The sequence below is a fragment of the Bemisia tabaci genome, chromosome 1 (assembly GCF_918797505.1).
Source record: "Bemisia tabaci chromosome 1, PGI_BMITA_v3".
Classification (NCBI taxonomy): Eukaryota; Metazoa; Arthropoda; class Insecta; order Hemiptera; family Aleyrodidae; genus Bemisia; species Bemisia tabaci.
This window is the reverse complement of record NC_092793.1, coordinates 9,581,605-9,599,828: the sequence shown is the minus strand read 5'-3', so window position 1 is coordinate 9,599,828 and position 18,224 is coordinate 9,581,605. Positions and strand designations below refer to the sequence as shown.

The 18,224-nt window shown below is 40.4% G+C and overlaps 1 protein-coding gene and 1 long non-coding RNA gene across 3 annotated transcripts in view; one reads left to right on the top strand and one right to left on the bottom strand.

Moving 5' to 3' along the window:
- mus201 (rad2 superfamily protein mus201) overlaps positions 1 to 18,224 on the bottom strand; it is a 34,260-nt gene that overhangs the window by 15,604 nt on the left and 432 nt on the right. For both annotated transcript variants that reach the window (XM_019055904.2, XM_019055912.2), the window contains exons 2-3: positions 14,440 to 14,615; positions 32 to 234 (exon numbers count right to left, since the gene is read on the bottom strand). In XM_019055904.2, the coding sequence (XP_018911449.2) occupies positions 32 to 234; positions 14,440 to 14,615 (379 nt within the window). The remainder of the gene's footprint in view (positions 1 to 31; positions 235 to 14,439; positions 14,616 to 18,224) is intronic.
- Positions 4,542 to 18,221, top strand: LOC140223833 (uncharacterized). The gene is made up of 3 exons (XR_011899115.1): positions 4,542 to 4,966; positions 15,935 to 16,052; positions 17,239 to 18,221. It is a non-coding gene; the product is annotated as an uncharacterized lncRNA (long non-coding RNA).

Here is an 18,224-nt window from a genome sequence, read left to right as displayed (position 1 = left end):
TTTGGCTGAGGGAAAGGTTGAGAAGTCTTACTCCTTTGAAGTTGAAGGCACAGGTGGCAATTCAAACATGTCATCCTCTTTTTGATTGAGGAGATGAGAGGGTATGCTCGGCGCGACTTCTCTACTGCCAGACGCATGGCCAACAGCCCGTTGCTGGATCAAGTTTTTCAAAATTTGCTCTCGGAGTTTAGCGGCAATCTCATCAGCTTTGCTTCGTTGAGAACGTCTGGCGGCCTGAAATAGGTAAAGTATCCGCATTAATTGACGATGAATAATCACAAATACATTTTGAAACTACACAGATATTAAAATTAAAGCTCCGAACCACTGTTGTAATAATGAAAAATGGACCACTAGACAAGGTACGAATTTTAGCATTCTGATACATGCTTCACAACCAAAATTTCACGTAAAACACGATCCTTGCATCGAAAACCACGCAAATTAACTCCTAACTAAGATATTAACGTTTTTACTTAACACTGATTAAAATAAATTTGCATTGCCCGATCACAAGAAACGCAATACTCTACGTGAGTCGAATCACGCCTTATAACGGTTTTGGCAGGCTTCTCTATCGAGCATTGTTCCTTTCCCACCCTTTATTGTTCAAAGTGTAAACAATTTGCTACAGCTGAGCCAAAGCATCAAGCTTGAGGTTGGCAGATTTTCATATCGCAGAGACTGTCATCGTGACGTTTACAGTGCGATTTGACTTACGTAGACCATTGCGTTTTCATGAGCGGGAGGTTCGAATTCACGCGTCAAGAAACGATAATTATCTTGGTTAGGAGTTGATTTCGGTGATTTTCTTTGCGCGAATCGTGTTTTACGTGAAATTTTGGATAAGAAACATGTAGCGAAATTCTTAACTTAGTACCTTGTCTAGTGATGCATTACAGTGGCGTGGCGTGCGCGTGCTTTCCGATAAATCGATGGATCTGCCATTTAAACCTATGGAAAAGAATCGATAGACAGGGTGTTTGCAACGCACACCTTAACAATCGATTTTTTACGACAGCCTCAAATGGGGATATATCGATAATCGATCGATGGTTCATTAGCGCGGTTCACGAGTCTGAGAGCTGAGAGACAAGATATCGGGAAGACAACGCAATGCTTGAAGTATCTCTTCTGTTTCGCAGGCGCTTCCAGCGATCGTTTTTCACGCCAAGTTCAAAGTTTCGGAAATTTTCTTCCGGGAGGTATTTAGGAGATATTCAGAGATATTAGATATTATTACTAGATTTCTTACAGGTCCGGTCACAAGTATGAAGCGACAAAACTTTCTCGCAAATCCACAACAATGAAAAAGAGCTTTGTCTCTTTTCCGCTCTGACTCAGAGACTTTAACGCACGGTAGAAAAGTTAGATGTAAAACGAGTCATGCAACTATTTTGACTTCAAAGTCGGTAAAATTGCGCATATCCACGAAATGAAGGAGAACTGTTTGCTACCAAAATGCTTAACTTTGTACCTTGTCTGGTGGTTCATTATGATCCTGTAGCAAAAGTATTGTTTGAGCGTGGGGCGAGTTGTGCGGCCTCACAAGACGTCTCACTAAAAAAACGGACCCTCTTGCAATTGCATGCGGTCTTTGCACATTCCAGCAACTTATTCCTTATGCCTTGGGCCTTTTAATGAAGTGGAGGGGAAATGGGCGGAATTCTTCATAATTTGGCGCCTGTCATACTAACAAGGATATGAAGCCAAACTATAGAGGTCCAGTTACACGATCAAATTGAGCCATCAAATTGGGCCTCTCATTGGTCGCATCCTCACCTCAGGTCTTTTTCCATCAATCAGAGCTTCAGTTTGATGGCTCAATTTGATCGTGTAACTGAACCTTAAGAATCGCGCAACAATGAGCTCGTTGATTAATCAGACGACCACTGACGACGGGTGATGAAACAAGTTTCAGAATTCTGAAACACCGCAACCGAGATATGCCCCTTCTGCCCCAATACCTCAAATTTGCCAATGGTCGAACGCTCATACGGAGTCCTTGCTTAGCACGGCGATTTTATGACTCGATTGATTTTCTCCACCCGAGTCCGAGATGCAAGATGCAGAGATTGACGCGACTCGACGCGTAGTCGCTAAGATAGCCGCCGCACAGTGGATCGAGTCAATAGGAGAAGCCGGTCAAAATTTGGAGACTTTAAAAGCTTATAACTTCGTTCAATCAAAACTTGGAGATTTTAAAGGTGGTTCCGTTGGTTTCCTCGTGTAATTTTCTCCAAGAGGCACCTCTTAAAATTTAAACTTTGACGAATTAAACATCGAAATTTGCAGTTTTGGTTAAAAATTGTCAGGGTTGCCACAGAATTTAGAAACTGAAATTCCCTGATTTTCCAGACACATTTTGGAGAAATTCCCTGACAATTGAGGATGTGACGGATGGTTAAGAAGGCATAATTGAAAATTGTTTTCTGGCAAAATTTGTTGTTCGAAACCTCAAACCCATTCTAGAAAGCAAATGAGGGTGATTTAACAAATTTTCCCTGCGGGGTGTCTACTACAACAGGCGAGCCAAAAATTAGTACTTTTACAGTACTTTGTCAGTACATTCCCAAAAAATTCAGTACTTTTTCAGTACCTCCATTTGACGAGATTCGAAAAATTACAAAAAATTGAATTTCTCGCACAAATTGAGACAAAAATGACCAAAAAACAAACAAAAAATTCCGGGCCTTTTGCGGAATTTCCGCACTTTTTCAGTACTTCCGGGCCCCCTTGAAAAATCGGTACTATTTCCGCACTTTCCGTAAATTCCAGGCTTTTAGACACCCTGCCCTGATATTTTCGTCATTTTCCCTGACATTTCCAGGTTTTCCCTGACTTTTTGAAATTCCCTGACATTTCTCGGTTCTCCCTGACACATTTTGGTGAAAATCCCTGACAATTGAAGATGCGATGAATGGTTTAGAAAGCATAATTGAAAATAGTTTTCAGGCAAAATTTGTTGTTCGAAACCTCAAACCCATTCTAGAAAGCTAAGGAGGGTGATTTAACATAATTTCCCTGACATTTCCCGGTTTTCCCTGACGTTTGGAAATTCTCCGACATTTCCCGGTTTTCCCTGACTGTGGCAACCCTGATTTCATGTCCGGCCTCGTGTTTCCAACGTCGTGTTTCAAAATCTCTGCGCCTTATTTTATTAATTTCATAGAAACAAGTCAACTCAACAAAGTTAACTTCAACAAAGTTAAAAGTGCATAATTGAAAACAGTTTTCAGGCATTTGTTGTTCGAAATCTCAAACCCATTCTAGAAAGCAAATGAAAGTTATTTATCACATTTTCCCTGACATTTTCGTCATTTCCCTGACATTTCCCGGTTTTCCCTGACGTTTTAAAATTCCCTGACAAGTCCCGGTTTTCCCTGACTGTGGCAACCCTGATTTCATGTCCGACCTCCCCGATTGACGCGATCCAGTTAGAGTACCTATATTGAGAGAGTATGGCCACTGGGCCCATGGAGAGCTTAGAACCCAAAATGGCGGTGCTTGTTTGGTTTTTGTGGATGGGAGGGGGTCATTGCCAACTTTTGACGGTTATCACCAACCGCACTTGCTGCCAACCTTACTACATCTACGATAATTTTTCTCAAAAATTGCACACGATTAGCCTTAAAATATGTAAAGATGTCGCAATAGTGCATTGAGTAAATTTTTCGTTACGATAAGCAAAGAAAACTACATTTTGAGTCGTTTTGCATTACATTAATTTATGGCGTCCGCCATTTTTGGTCCAGGCTCCATTCAGCCTAAGATGGCTGAGCCAATCAGAGGTGGTAACCCCAGTGGCCAAACTCTCTCAATATAGGTACTCTAGATCCAGTGTGCGCCGTTTCAGAAATGCGATCGAGAGCTGACCCATTTGAATCTCCTTAAAAGAGCGATCCGCCGAGCACTTGTCGTCATAACTCATTAGGACCCGCGTTCGGGCTCAGGTTAGCGCCAGAGCGATGGCGAGGAGGCTTGGCGGCGCGCGGCCTGCGCGGGTGGAACCGTGAGAACCGCGGCTTTTTCAGATGCGTTTTCGATTCGTTCCCTTTATCGCCGACCAAGGGGCCGGGGCCACAATCAGGGCTCATCTGCGTGCTATCTTTATTATAATTTTTTGACGAGCGGCGCGGCTGTCGACTTATCAAGAGTCGCCACCGCTACCGCCGCGCCGTGAGAACCCGGACTCAGCGCCGACAATTCCGGCTCCGACGATGAAATAATTACGGAATTCTCACAATTGTTTCCCGTGGCCCCAGTTCTCTCAAGTTTCACCGGGGGGCCGGCCCCTCCTTGTCAGACTGATCCAAGCGAAAAACAGCAGAGAAAATACTGAAACTATACGTTACAGTAACTTTCGCAAAATACTTTATTAAAAAAAAAAAAAATGAAAAACAATTCAGGGTTGCCACAGGATTTAGAAAATTAAATTCCCTGACAGATTTTGGTGGATTCCCTGACAATTGAATTTGCACGCAAATTTCTTATCACTTCATCTGAAAGTGCCTAAAGAGCTGATTTTGTAGCATTTTTTATAATTTTTTTGGGCTGTGGGAAATAGAGTAAAAATAGATTTAAAAGAGGGCAAATGCGCCGCCTAGTGACGTCATCTGGCGGCATTTCCCATTTAAACGCATGCAGTTTAGCAGATTAGATCATTTTATCAAATCTCCTTCGATAATTTTTCAACTCGAAAAGTGTTGCATAATGACCAAAACATTCGACATCTGCGATCTTTCAATCTAATCTCAATTTACCTTGTATTATAGACATGCATTCACGTACTGTTGTACCTAGCTCTTCGATAAATGTACGTCAAGGATGGATGAATAAAAACATACTTTGGTTCGCGTTGCTGCTAAATCTTTGCGTTTTTCTAGAGGAATCCGGATTTTTGGAAGAAACTCAAGTTTTCAGGAAAAATCCTCACGTGATAAAGACTTCAGCGCAGCGCAGAAAAGTAAGTGTACCTATAAACGTTAGTTGTTTGACGCATGGAGACCTTACCCTTAAAAAATTGTCTCATGCTGAACGTCACGAGAGATTGTCAAGACGGCAAAATTCAGGAGTCACCTCAGAGACTTTAACGCCAGCGCAGAAAAGTAGGCGCACCAACAAACGCGGGTTGCTTGACGCGCATGTTATGTAGACCTTATTATTTTAAAATTTGCTTATAATAAACCATACGAGATATGTTTAGACCTTTAGTGGCACGCATTTTCATTCTTTACCTATAACTTCGATTGGCGAAAAAGGCGATTCGCTATGAATGCGACTCGTTGCGGCTGCGAGCGTGGCGAAGTTGCTGGAGGGGGGAAAAGGATTTGTGCAAACTTTTTGCGGGAAAACTGTGCAAAAAGTTGTGGCCGTGGACACATATTTGGACGTATTTCTGCCAAACGGAACTATGTGCATTGAGGCATGAGCCCCGATACCCATAAGAATACATGCATAACAGAGCTCACGTCATAATGCACGTAGTTCTGTTTGGCAGAAATACGTCCATGTAGATATTTAATGGCAAGCTTTTGTGCCTCGCGTGCCACTTGGATCGGTAAAATGCGCGATTTGCGATGAGGACGACACACCACAATTGCGTATGTGGCTCCATTGAAACATAAAAAAGAGTTTTTGGAAATATTATTGAAAAAACTGTGCTAACCACGTAAAATTGTGCTTCAAGTTGTGCTTTTAGACGCATTGCCAGATTTTGTGGTCAGAGAAATGTCACTCGTGTCTTTCTGGACTTGTCTTATCGCCCGAAAACGCGATTTCAGCTCAAGTCAATAATCGAATTTCGGAACCTCAGGTTATCGACAATCTTCGTTGCAGTTTTTCCATGGGCTTAAAAAAACATCGGAAAGAGTATTTTCGAGAATAGTCGTTTTTTAGTAAGTGTCAGTTGAGGAAACCAACATTTTCGAGATCTTGTATTTTTCAGCAAATTGAATTCTTAAGCATTCAAATCAATTTCAAAAAACCTCTGGGGCGTGGAATTGAATATTTTCACTAGCCGTCACACACACATTTTGTTCATGAAAAATTACGAGGTAAAACTTACGAAAACATGGTGAAATTAGAGGAGACGAAAATGAAAATGCTCGATTTGGAACCTCAGAGAATTCAAAAAAATTAATGCGACTTGGACGAATGTTCATCATTTTTACCTTAAAAAAGTAGCCAAACTGGCCGCAAATGACTCGAACAAAACAAAAAAAAATTCAACCCACCCTAGTGTAAAGACTTGGCGGGGAAAAATTCCCCCATTTTCCTAGAGGTTTTCCTTGACTGAAATAATTTCTCACGTTTTGACAATCTGCACGCGTAGAACTATAAACGATCATCTTTTGACATTAATTTCACTGCAAATGGTAGGAACGCGTGAACCTTTTTCATTCAGGTATTGATCGTCAGATTGAGTCAAATTGCAATTCCTCATTGAAATAATATCACTATTTGCCAAGCGGGGAGTGTAACCTACAGCATTGAACTTCGAACCGGACTAAAACTCCATTTTGATGGCTAAAAAAAAAACACGTGTTTCCAATGTCGTGTTTCAAAATCTCTGCTCCTTACTTTATTAATTTCATAGAAACAAGTCAACTCAGGGTTGCCACAGAATTTAGAAAATAAATTTCCCAGACATTTCCCTGATTTCCCTGACACATTTTGGTGGAATTTCCTGACAATTGAAGATGTAACAGATGGTTAAAAGTGCATAATTGAAAATAGTTTTCAGGCAAAATTTGTTGTTCGAAATCTCAAACCCATTCTAGAAAGTGAATAAAAGTTATTTAACACATTTTCCCTGACATTTTCGTCATTTTTCCTGACATTTCCCGTGTTTCCCTGACTTTTTAAAATTCCCTGACAAGTCCCGGTTTTCCCTGACTGTGGCAACCCTGTGGCGCGCATCGCGACAAAAATAACTTAGCCACAAAATTCGAAGCACATTGGTGAAGAAGATACACTGACTGCACATCGCAATCTACCTAGCAACCTCTGCACTGAGAATCAATGCGCAAACGATTGCTTACTTTCCAGGCTGTCTTAAAAGACACGCGTGGTGTGAAGCGAAAAATTCCGGACTTTTTTGCAGAAATTCCGTACTTTTTCAGTACTTCCGGAGCGTCTCTAAAAAAATCAGTACTATTTACGGATTCCCGGACCAGTAGACACCCTGCATGTAACTGTATGTACATAAGCGCAGGTTGCAACTGAATAAAACCCGCCCTCGTTTAAAACCAGATTGATTTCGGGACGATGAGACAACCTAACATCAATTTTCTTGTATCATCAGATTTTACATCCAGTTCCCTCGCCTGTCTCTGTCCCGTGTTCCGGAGTTGCGCACTCGCGGAATTAAAACAAACCCCATGCATAATTGCCCAGGAGCCGCTAATTTACACTAATTTATTACGCTCTCATTAACGGGATTGCGGCTGACCGGAGCGGTATACCTACCGTGGGAATTACTCTTCCAAGAGCTTGGATTTTTCCTCCCTCCAGGAAGACACGATGGCTCCACGTTTATCATTTTTAACGACTTCATTCAAATTTTAATCCTCAATAAATTGTTTTCATTTCGGCATATTCCTTTTTTTTCTTCTTTTGGAAGGAATTTTATTTAAATATAACGTAACTACTACGAGACATATTCTATGAAAAAAATAGTGCGTATCAAATCCATTGGCCTGCTAATACAATTTTACTTGGAAAAAAGAGAAAGAAGAGAAAACGAATGGATTAAATTTTGCAAAAAGGAACCACTATCTCTGTCTCTCCCATAGAAGCATGTTCCTACATACGGAAACGAATGGCATATATGTTGTTTCTAAAATAAGCCAGAAATAGTGGTTCCTAATTGCAAAATAAGGTCCAAATATGACTCGCGGAACTCTAGATGTTTCGAGGTGGCGCTTGACCCATTAATTTATGATCAAGACTGTCAGTGGCGTATACAAGGAGGGGGGGGGGGGTCCGGGGGTCTGGACCCCCCTTAGCCTCGTTAATTGTACCTCTTTTTTTTTACTTTTGGAGGGAAGCCATAAAATATTATCAGGAACGTACATTTACCGTCACGGACCCCCCCCCCCTCCCCTTAAAGAATTCCCAATTCCTAGCTACGCCACTGTCACGACTTGTTCATTAATAGTGAGGATAATTTGAAGTTTTGTTTTCTAACTGTGCATGATTTTTTTAAGTCGAGTCTTGTTGATGTTATCGATCGTTAACGAAGTAATCATATCGACAAACACGTCATCACTTCGACGAAATTTGTACGTAGCAAATGTGAAAGGGGAGTTGAATTTCAAGTATACAGCTCACTGAGAACTATTGTAAATTTCACAAAGAACACTCCTACTACTGCTTCATAGTAGATTCTCATTGCAGCTAAACTCTTTCTGCTTGATATTCTGGATTTTAACATTTTGACTTCTTTTCCGTCTTTTCTTTTTTGCTCCTCCTTCACGGCATAGCAAATCAATTCCAAGATCAGGTCTGCTTGTTTTTGTCGTGGGTGGCGATGCGGCCCTGAGGATCAATGACTGCAGGCGGAGAGCCATATTGCACAAAAGCCACCGTGACCTTACGATTGGTTTAAGTCCGTCTTGTACCATTGATTTGGTCATCGCGCGCGTAATAGTTCGGCCACCTCGGGCACCGCAACCCCCTCCTCCACCCCCGCCCCGACGACAGTGGCGCGGCAAGCTTTGCGATATATCAATTGATTTTCCATTTAAACCAATGGAAAAGAATCGATAAACAGGGTGTTCGCAACGAACACCTTAATAATCGATTATTTAACATAGCTTCAAATGGGGAAATGTCGATAATCGATCATTCACGCCTCGCCACTGCCCGACGATTCTTCTCCCATTTCTCGCATGACCGACATCTCGTGTCACTGATCTCGGTGGTGACTCGTCAAACACAGACTCCTGTTCATGGGCGGAATAAGGGGGGGGGGGGGGCTCCCCGAAATCCACTCGGCCCCCTCCAGGAAATTAGAGAGGGTTTTACTAAATAAATGTAAAACATATCTTTCATCTTTAAAATTGTACTCCAATACTGCCGCGCTAAGAAAAATCGCCGTATGAACATTCGAGAGTTGCCAAATTTCCTCTCGGCAAATAGTTACTTTTGAAGAAAAATGCGAACATTTTCCCTTGAAATGTTCTAGAACCTTAGGTGAAATTGCTAGCAAAATTATCTGAAAAATTGGAGGAAAAATATTTTCAAATTTTCCCGAAAATTCGTGATTTCCCGGAGGAAATTTGGCAACGCCTGAAGGTTCCAGGCCCGCCACAAGGGGGTGGGGATACTGGGTCCCTGATACCGGGGCCCGGACCCCGGAGGGGGCCCGTGTTACCCGTAAAAAACCACTAAGAATTCACATGCAACCCTTGTTTCGTAAGAAAAAGTGAAAAATTTACCCTAAAAATTTCGCAAAAGGTGAATAGATTTTCAGAGACACGCTGGGGCACTGTAGAATTCTTCTTAAATTTTCAAAGAAGTATACTTCTTGGAAAATTTCTATCTATTTCCAAGATTTTCAGTACAGAGGGATATTTTTGGTAACTGCGTTTCATTTTCTTCCGTCGTCAGATGCTAAGAGTCTCCAGTCTGGGCATCCTCGACTTCAATGGCTCATGGCTCAACTCCCTTGCCATAGACAAACGAAGGGGGAGTCCAGGGGGCCTGGCCCTCATAGAACTGAAAATAGTATCATATGCCCCCCCCCCCCAAAAAAAAAAAATAAAAATTTCCAGATGTTTTGAATGCAACAATTCGCAAGTATTTTGTGCTGAAAGTATATATAAAAAAAAACATAATTATTCCGCAGAAATTGATGGAAAAATTCTTTATGGAAGCCTCAAAATGAATTTCAAAAGGATTAGTCGTATAAATTCTAAAATTTCTCGGAGGATGCCCCTCGGACCCCCCCCCCCTCCGTGCTTGGGGCCCGGACCTTAAAACTGGCACCAGGGCCCGAGATGGGATGTGGCGGGCCTGGAAGGTTCATACGGCGTTTTTCCTTAGTATGGCAGAGTATGCGTCTTTCCGTGAGGCAGTAATGTGATCGAGAGGAGCATTAACGACCTTCCCGAACCCCAGCGGGCCGATTATTGAAATTGATAGACAAAGCTATAGACAAAGTAGATAAAAAGGATATTGAGGGGTCCTACTGATGGAAAGGGGAGGCTGCAATAGACAAAATAGTTGGGTAATAGACCAACTAAAGGCAACCCACGGGAGACCCTAAAGTTAGTCCATCACACTCCCCCTCAGTCTATAACAACCACCCGTTCCGACGAATAGGATCGCTCCGTACTCCCAATGTCCTCTTCGTATATAGCTTTGTCTATCACTTTCAATAATCAGCCCGCAGAACCTAACTTCCTCAAAGTTGTGAGTTTCATTTCCCAACCATGGAGGTCACATGAGGAGGTTTGCACAATGGCCAGAGTGTTTCCCACCATCGTTCACTTTTCTAACGCTGCGTTTAAGTCTCCGAGCTTTCCTGTGAGATTCCCAACTCGCTAGGGTTAGAGTACCTTTCTAGGGGAGTATGGACATTAGGCCTTACGGCTGACTTAGGGTCAAAAAATGGCGGCGCTTCGTTTTGATTTATGAGGATGAGAAGGGGGTCATTGCCAACTTTTGACGGTTATCACCGACCGCACTTAACTGCCCATGCCTCAGTAAACTAAGACGATTTTTCTCAAAAATAGTACACGATTAGTCGTAAAACTATGTAAATATGTCGTAATAATGTATTTTAGTCAAGTTCACATTGCGATGTGCAAATAAAACTACTTTTTGAGTCATTTTTATTGATAGTTACTTGAAACGTCAGCCATTTTTGGGCCCTAGGAGGACCCATTCAGCTTAAGATAGCTGAGCTAATTAAAGGTGGTAACCGCGGTGATCATACTCTCCCTATAAGGTACCCAAACTAAGGTGTTGGAAAAAAATATTTTTCACCATAGCTATCACGGCCAATGAATGGCCACGGTATGAATGAGATCTATGTCACATTTCCGACAACTACTGATTGGATTACATTTTACAATAAGGAACCACTATCTCCGGCTCTTCCATAAAATCACCTTTCTACATAGGGAAAGCAATGGCATGTATGTTGATTCTAAAGTGAGCCAGAAATAATGGTTCCTCGTTGGAAAATGTGGTCCAATTGTCCATTATTGAGGTCTAACGAAGGTATCGGCGTGTTAGTCCTTTCAGTGGCGAGGCGTGAATGATCGATTATCGAAATTTCTCCATTTGAAGCTATGGTAAAGAATCGATTATCGAGGGTTCGTTGCGAACACCCTGTCTATCGATCCTATTCAGTAGGTTTAAATGACAGATCAATCGATATATCGGAAAGCACGCCACGCCACTGAGTCCTTTGACCGTGGCGTTGGCCGAGAGCATCTACACTTCTACAGCGATGTCGCGACTCGAGGAAGAGGATAATTCGACCAATGGCGAAGCGTAGATCATCGGCTATCGATATTTCCCCATTTGAAACCAAGATAAAGGATCGATTTTTAAGGTGCTCAATACCAACTCCCTAGTAATCGATCCTTTTCTATAGGTTTAAATGGCAGACGAATCGATTCATCTTAAAGAACGATACGCCACTGAATGCGACTTTGAAGTTCCGCATGATCGACTCCGTGGGAACCCGCAAGAAATCAGAAGCCGGACCATACTACCGCGCTAAGGAAAAACGCCGTATGAGCATTCGAATGTTGCCAAATTCCCTATCGGAAAATATTTATTTTTGAAGAAATTTATCAATATTTTTCCTTGAAATTTTCAAACATTATAGATCAAATTACGAACAAAATTCTCTGAGAAATCGCAAGAAAAATGATTCACAATTTTTCCCGAAAATTCGTGATTTATCCAAAGAAATTTGGCAAAGTCTGAGGGCTCATAAGGCGTTCTTCCTCAGCACGGCACCATATCTCTCGTTCGCGAGGATAGAGCCTCCCCCTTCTCCTGCCCGAAACAATTTCAACAGTTGACCTCTACCAGAAAAACCTACGTGAAAAGTTCTGTCATTAAATGCTCTTAATCATACTCCAGGCTGTTTCGCTCAGTTGAAAATTTCCGATGGAATGAACCACAGGACGAAAGTGCAGGTGGCCTGAGGTCATAGTTTCCATGATCTTAGGGCACCATGGTGTCAATTCTTGACTATGCTATGCTCATTCCCTGATTTTCAGCTGGTTTTCCGGAGCTCATTTCCATGATGAGAGACCAGTTTTCTTCCACTATCCCAGGATTTGTTGGGGAAAACCATCGAATTATCTACTTTCATCTTTCAGCCGATTTTTTTGGAACACATTCAAATTTTCAGTTCCAAAAGCGCTCGCAGTGTTTACATTATCTGGTCAATGAAGCTTCTCTGGTGGTGATTTGAGGATTTAAATATGTCTTCAAGAGCGGCAATTATGGCGGCTCAGGTGCAATAACATAAAATTTAATAACAGTGCGTACTTAAAATTTCCGAAAAAGAAAACGATTCGGTCTCTAACCGGTAGAAAAAGAGATTCCCAGTTTCTGGAACTAATACCCTAGGATGTTTTATTCCCTGATGAAACTTGTTGGTTGTTTTCTTGATCTTGACGAAGGATGCTAGCATACTTCAGGGGGCCCCAGCACGCTACTACTTACACGTGCGAAGAGCAGTTGTCTAAGATGATGGTGCTAAGTAAAAACACCCTATGAACATTCAAATGTTGCCAAAATTCCTCGTGATAAGAAATATAATTTAGAAGGAGGTGATGCATGTTGTCCTTTGCGATTTTCGGATACTTTAGATTAAATTGCGAACAATTGTCTAAAAACGGGGAAAAAACTGTTGAGAACTTTCCCAAAAAATTCGTATTCGAATTCGACAACGCCTGAAGGTTCATACGGCGTTTTTCCTAGCATAGCATGTGCTGCGGTTGCAGGGTGGTGTGGGCGACTTGGACGAAGCAATGGAATCCTTATTACTGAATGCTAAGCCGTTGACGGCGCGGCGACGCGGCGTGGCACACTATCACAGGTCGCGCCTAAAAAATACGGTCGGAGAAATTCTTTAAGATTTTGTTCAGATTCTTTTGGGAGTCCTTTTACATGAGGCTTTCCATCAACGACCTTGACCTGCTGCACTCCGGCAACAAGGGTGGAGCTAGGTGGCCCAGCGAACCGGTCCTACACTACACCCCGATCGCGACCGCGCCTCCTCACGCACGCTGCGCCACCCTCACACCACTGCACCCCTGCTCTGCCGTGCTAAGGAAAAACGCCGTATGAACCTTCAGGAGTTGCCAAATTTCCTTTGATAAATCACGAATTTTCGGGAAAATTTGAAAATATTTTTCCTCCAATTTTTCAGATAATTTTGTTCGCAATTTCACCGCAGGTTCTTGAAAATTTCAAGGAAAAATATTTAAATCTTTCTTCAAAAATATACTATTTACTTTCTTTTTTAAATATACTTTTTCCGAGAGGTTTGGCAACTCTCGAATGTTCATACGGCGTTTTCCCTTAGCAAGGCGGTACTGACGCTGTCTGCCGCTACCACTGCTGAACGATCCCATGTGAGGAACCGTCCCTAAATTACATAACGCTAAAGTAGCGATTTTTTGACAACCCCCACCCCTGTGCCTTGTAACGCTCCGTAACGCTATGCTAGACACCCCCCCCCCCCCATCGATACAAAATAATGAAAAATCATCTTACATTTACGGAATAGATTGGTGTTTCCATATACAATTAGTGAAGAAAAGTGAAAGTACTCCATAGAGTATTTTCGAGATTTTTTAAAACTTCATTTAAAACTTCAACTGACGAAAAATTCTACAGAAACTCGAAAAAAAATCACTTATACTCGTCAAGTAACACTACGTTCTATACCGCCCCTCCTACCCCCTGTGACGCCGCGTAACGCTGGCAAACCCCCCCCCCCCTCCCTTTGGAGCCTCGTGTAATTTAGGGACGGCCCCTTAGTACGCGGCTCACGTCCAAGCTCTTAAAATGAGCGAAACCAGGCAAGGTGTGCCTTAAGATGGAAATTCATATTGCTCAGTGTTGCAAAAAAAAAAACGGTTCTTCGCGCCAAATAAACCCCTCCCCCCCCCCCAACCTACCCCTGTGAGACATAATTTGGTTGTGGCAAAATCTCACAAGAAACGGATTTATTGCGATCGTTAATTTTTCTTCATACTTAACTAGAATATTTTTTGAATTTTTGACATGCTAAAACTTGATTGCACATCCTACATAGAAAAGTTGTCGAACTTGAACGGTCAAAAATAAAAGCTGGGGAAGTGCAAAACTCCAAACATTAAAAAATGAAAACATTAAGAAGTGCAGAGAACCAAAAAACAAAAAAATTGAAACATCAGTAAATGAGTAGGTACTTACAATTGTTTGCTTTTTAAGAACTGGTACTCCTCCATCAAAAACGAAAATAGGTTTCACTTTGAAGTAGAGTAATTTGCAGATGCGATGGAACAAACCAAGCAAATGAGCATTGGCCACTGTGCCGCCGCCTGAGTCTTGATACCCCTTGACAAGTTGGTGCAACCATATGGATACATCTACAATCCAAGCTAATTAAGGAAAATTCGTAGATTTTAAAAATTCACAAGAAATAAGACTGATGGGAGTCCACTTCCACTTTTTGACAAAATAAACATTTTCGATCCAGTGCCTGGAATGAATAAGGGTCTATTCAAGTTACCTGAAAAGTAGGTCAAAGAAGTGAGATTATGCTCTTGAAGACTGCTTACTGGAGAATTTTTTTAAAAAGATTTAGATATATTTATATATATTTAGCCCTTGAGGACCTACTTACGTTGCTGATCGTCATAATAAATTAACTAACTAACTAATGTTAGTTAAATATATTTCTTCAATTTATCTTTTTAAATATGTTCAAGGGCGGATTTATTAGTATATCACTAAAATTGTGTAAAATGCATACCTCCTGTTTATGTTGCTGACTACATACTTAGTGAATAAGAATATGTCCAAAATTATTCAAATAAAATGTCAATTTTGAATTAATAAAATAAAATATACGTAGTTTTGAGCAACAAAGGGATGAAGGAAGTAGGTATTTCGCAATTCAAAATTAAAAAGATTAAAAAATTTCCCAAATTTTCAGGCCCTGAAAAATTACCATTATCCTTCCAATAAAATTAGAAGAGTAAGCAATGAGAATAAGAAAGTAATTTCAGTAATAAGAATCAAATATAATGAAAAAATTGCGACAATTTAATAATTTTACGATGTAAAGCAGCATGTCAGTTATAAAATGCTTTCTGAGATGATGGTCCATGATGGTCGGTGGTGTGCTAATTGATAAATATCCTAAACGAGAGGTGAAATGGTGAAATAAATAACACCTGAAGAGAAAAAGCAAATACAGGATCTTGAAGCGTACACAGACACCCATCAGAGGAATAGAGAGAGAGAGACTCAAGTTGAAAATAATGATCACTGAAATCATGGAGAGGAATGATGAGAAAAAGAGAAGACTAAAAAATTGCAGTCAGCATGGGAAAATTCGAAGAATGGAGAGGATGTCAAAAGGCAGATTATAATACAAATTAAGAGCAGCACAGCTTACTTCAGACAATCCGGTAGTATAATGAAGCTTCAAGTTCCCACAATTCTTCTCCGAGCATAAAAGAATCTGTCTTCCTGAGGTGACGATCAAAGCTACTTCTACCTCCTTGCTAGTTGCAACTAACTAACAACTATGTTGCTACAAAATTGCTACCGTTGTTTGATTAAGATTAAAGGATTTCTTGCAAAAAAAAAAAAAAAAAAAAAAAAAAAAAAAAAAAAACTCAATGCATATTATAGTTAGTTACTTAATTTAAAACAACAATCAACAACTATGGCTTTTCAGGTCCGAGTTCAAGGGAGGAAAGTCTTCTCCGGTCAAAGTCGGTATTTGGGCAGAGTTTTTATTCAACAAAAAATTCAGACTGACAAAACTAAGCAGTGAAGCACAATGTTTTCACTGGGTGAGTATGTCCGTTTATCTGAGCTTATGGTATGGATATTAAGACTGAAAAAAAAAAACCGTTTTTGAAGTATTTGGGAAAATTTTTGGGCATGTCAAAAAACAATAAAATCCGTTTTGTAACAGGTTTGAAGAAGTTAATATAACTGCTTAGAGAGCATTTCACAGCAAATTAATCCAGGACTGGAAACTGTTTTTATCATTTCCTTAATGCATCAGCATTAGGAAAAGTTCAAAAACAAAATGTGAGTAACATAAGAGGTAAAAAAAAGAGGCAAATTGTAGGTATCAAACTTTTTTTTAAATATTTTCGAAAAAGGCAAAATTTCAATTTTTGATACCTCCCTACAACAAGAAAACGCTCAACTTCTGAGTCTCTCTGTACTTCAATTCGTTTATACTTTTCAGCCTTGACTGACGATTGCTTACTTGACACATTCTTTTTCATGATTTCACGGATAAATTTGAACAAGATGATTAAAAATTGCAGAATTATAGCTACCTATTGATCTCTTCTGAATTGCTGCATTATAATTTAGGTAGGGCTTTGTTAATCAAAAAAAAGGAATGAACATTAAAGGTTGGAGATAATACTCTGGCATGCAAGATTTTTTTTTTTTTTTTTTTTTTTTTTTTAAATCTATACTAATTCATCATTAGCAGAGTTCTTCTCAACTCAATGTCTGAAATTGAGGCCAATGAAAAAAAACGTTTCCAGGCTGAGCATCCTTAAAACTAGAAATGTTTTCCAGATAACTTTGTGAGAACTCAATTGAGCGACTGAACGCATAATACTACTTCCTGCAAGAACTCTTAATGTACCTACAGCTGTTAAAATTTCCCCCTGTAAAAAGCGGCCCCCTCCAAAAAAAAATGAAGCAACCCGGAAATCAGAAGTACCATAGGTACAAAGCCATATTCAAATGGTAGAATCTGATTTTAATCGAGATTCAATTCACTGAACTTGTGATTGTGCAATAATGATGAACTATGTACATGCTTCATAGAATTTTTTCGTTTGTTTTAGATTTTCTTTCCAACTTCTTCGGATGAAGAATTAATTTAAGTTTCAAGGCTGTTTTTTTCCAAGTTTATGACATTAAACCTATATCAGACTAGAGATTCAGTCAAGCTGATTATTAATATTCTTTCCACCACATTGTAAGAGCTTTTCTTTTTTTGAACAGAACCGCAGAGGATCGTGATGGACCGTTTTACATCCCAGTCCACCACCGTGGTCCAGCCCAATTGATGCATTCCAGAGGGACGCTTGGATTGCTCATCTAAAATGGTTTTTCAGCAGTTACATGCGATTCTAACCTCAGACTGAACCACTTCAAAGCTCAGATAGAGCGGAAGCATTGTATGTCGAGGCAAATGTCAAACTCTGATTACCTCAGAATCAGCAACACTCAAAAGGTTAATACATGCAGTCAGATGGCACCACTGATGAGTGGTGACCTAAACAATACTTGACTTTTGTCTTAACATACGATGCTCCCGCTCTAACCTGTTCCATCACATTCCATATTTTATAGATTAACAAAAGCCCAGTTTTTGCTTCTGGCTCAGGCCTAGATCAAACCACCGACTCACTTATCAGACCTGAGTCTGACCAGTCAGCCACTAATCAGATCTAGGTGTGACTGGAAAATGATGTATGAAAGGCCATGTCAAACGTATCAGAGAAGAAACATCTTTAATGTGGAGAGGTCCTTAGACAGTTGGATGTTCCTTGTGAACTGATAATACATGGCGGGATTTCGCTGAAGGTACATTCTTAATAGAGCACCATATTGAAAACTCAATGAGGAAACTGCAAAAGCTTGTATCAAATTTGAATGTTTTAAAATCTCCGCTCCCATTTTATTTATTGAATTAATTTATTGCTCACCAACACTATTGCTTGAAATTTTAACAGAATATACTCCAAACTGAGGAGAAAATTCAGGACAGCTTTCAAACAGTGACATGTATTTTTCTGTAGACATAATATATTATACCAGGAAATTTGCAGCACTGCAAATCAAGATGGGTACGAAGGTTCTTGCAGTTTCATTTTCCAAGTACCATTTAACACATCAGGAGTAGATGTATAGAGTTTATGATAAATAGATAAAATCCCAGTTTAGAGAAAAGATTTAAGGTGCAATTATGCGTAATAGGTGAAAAA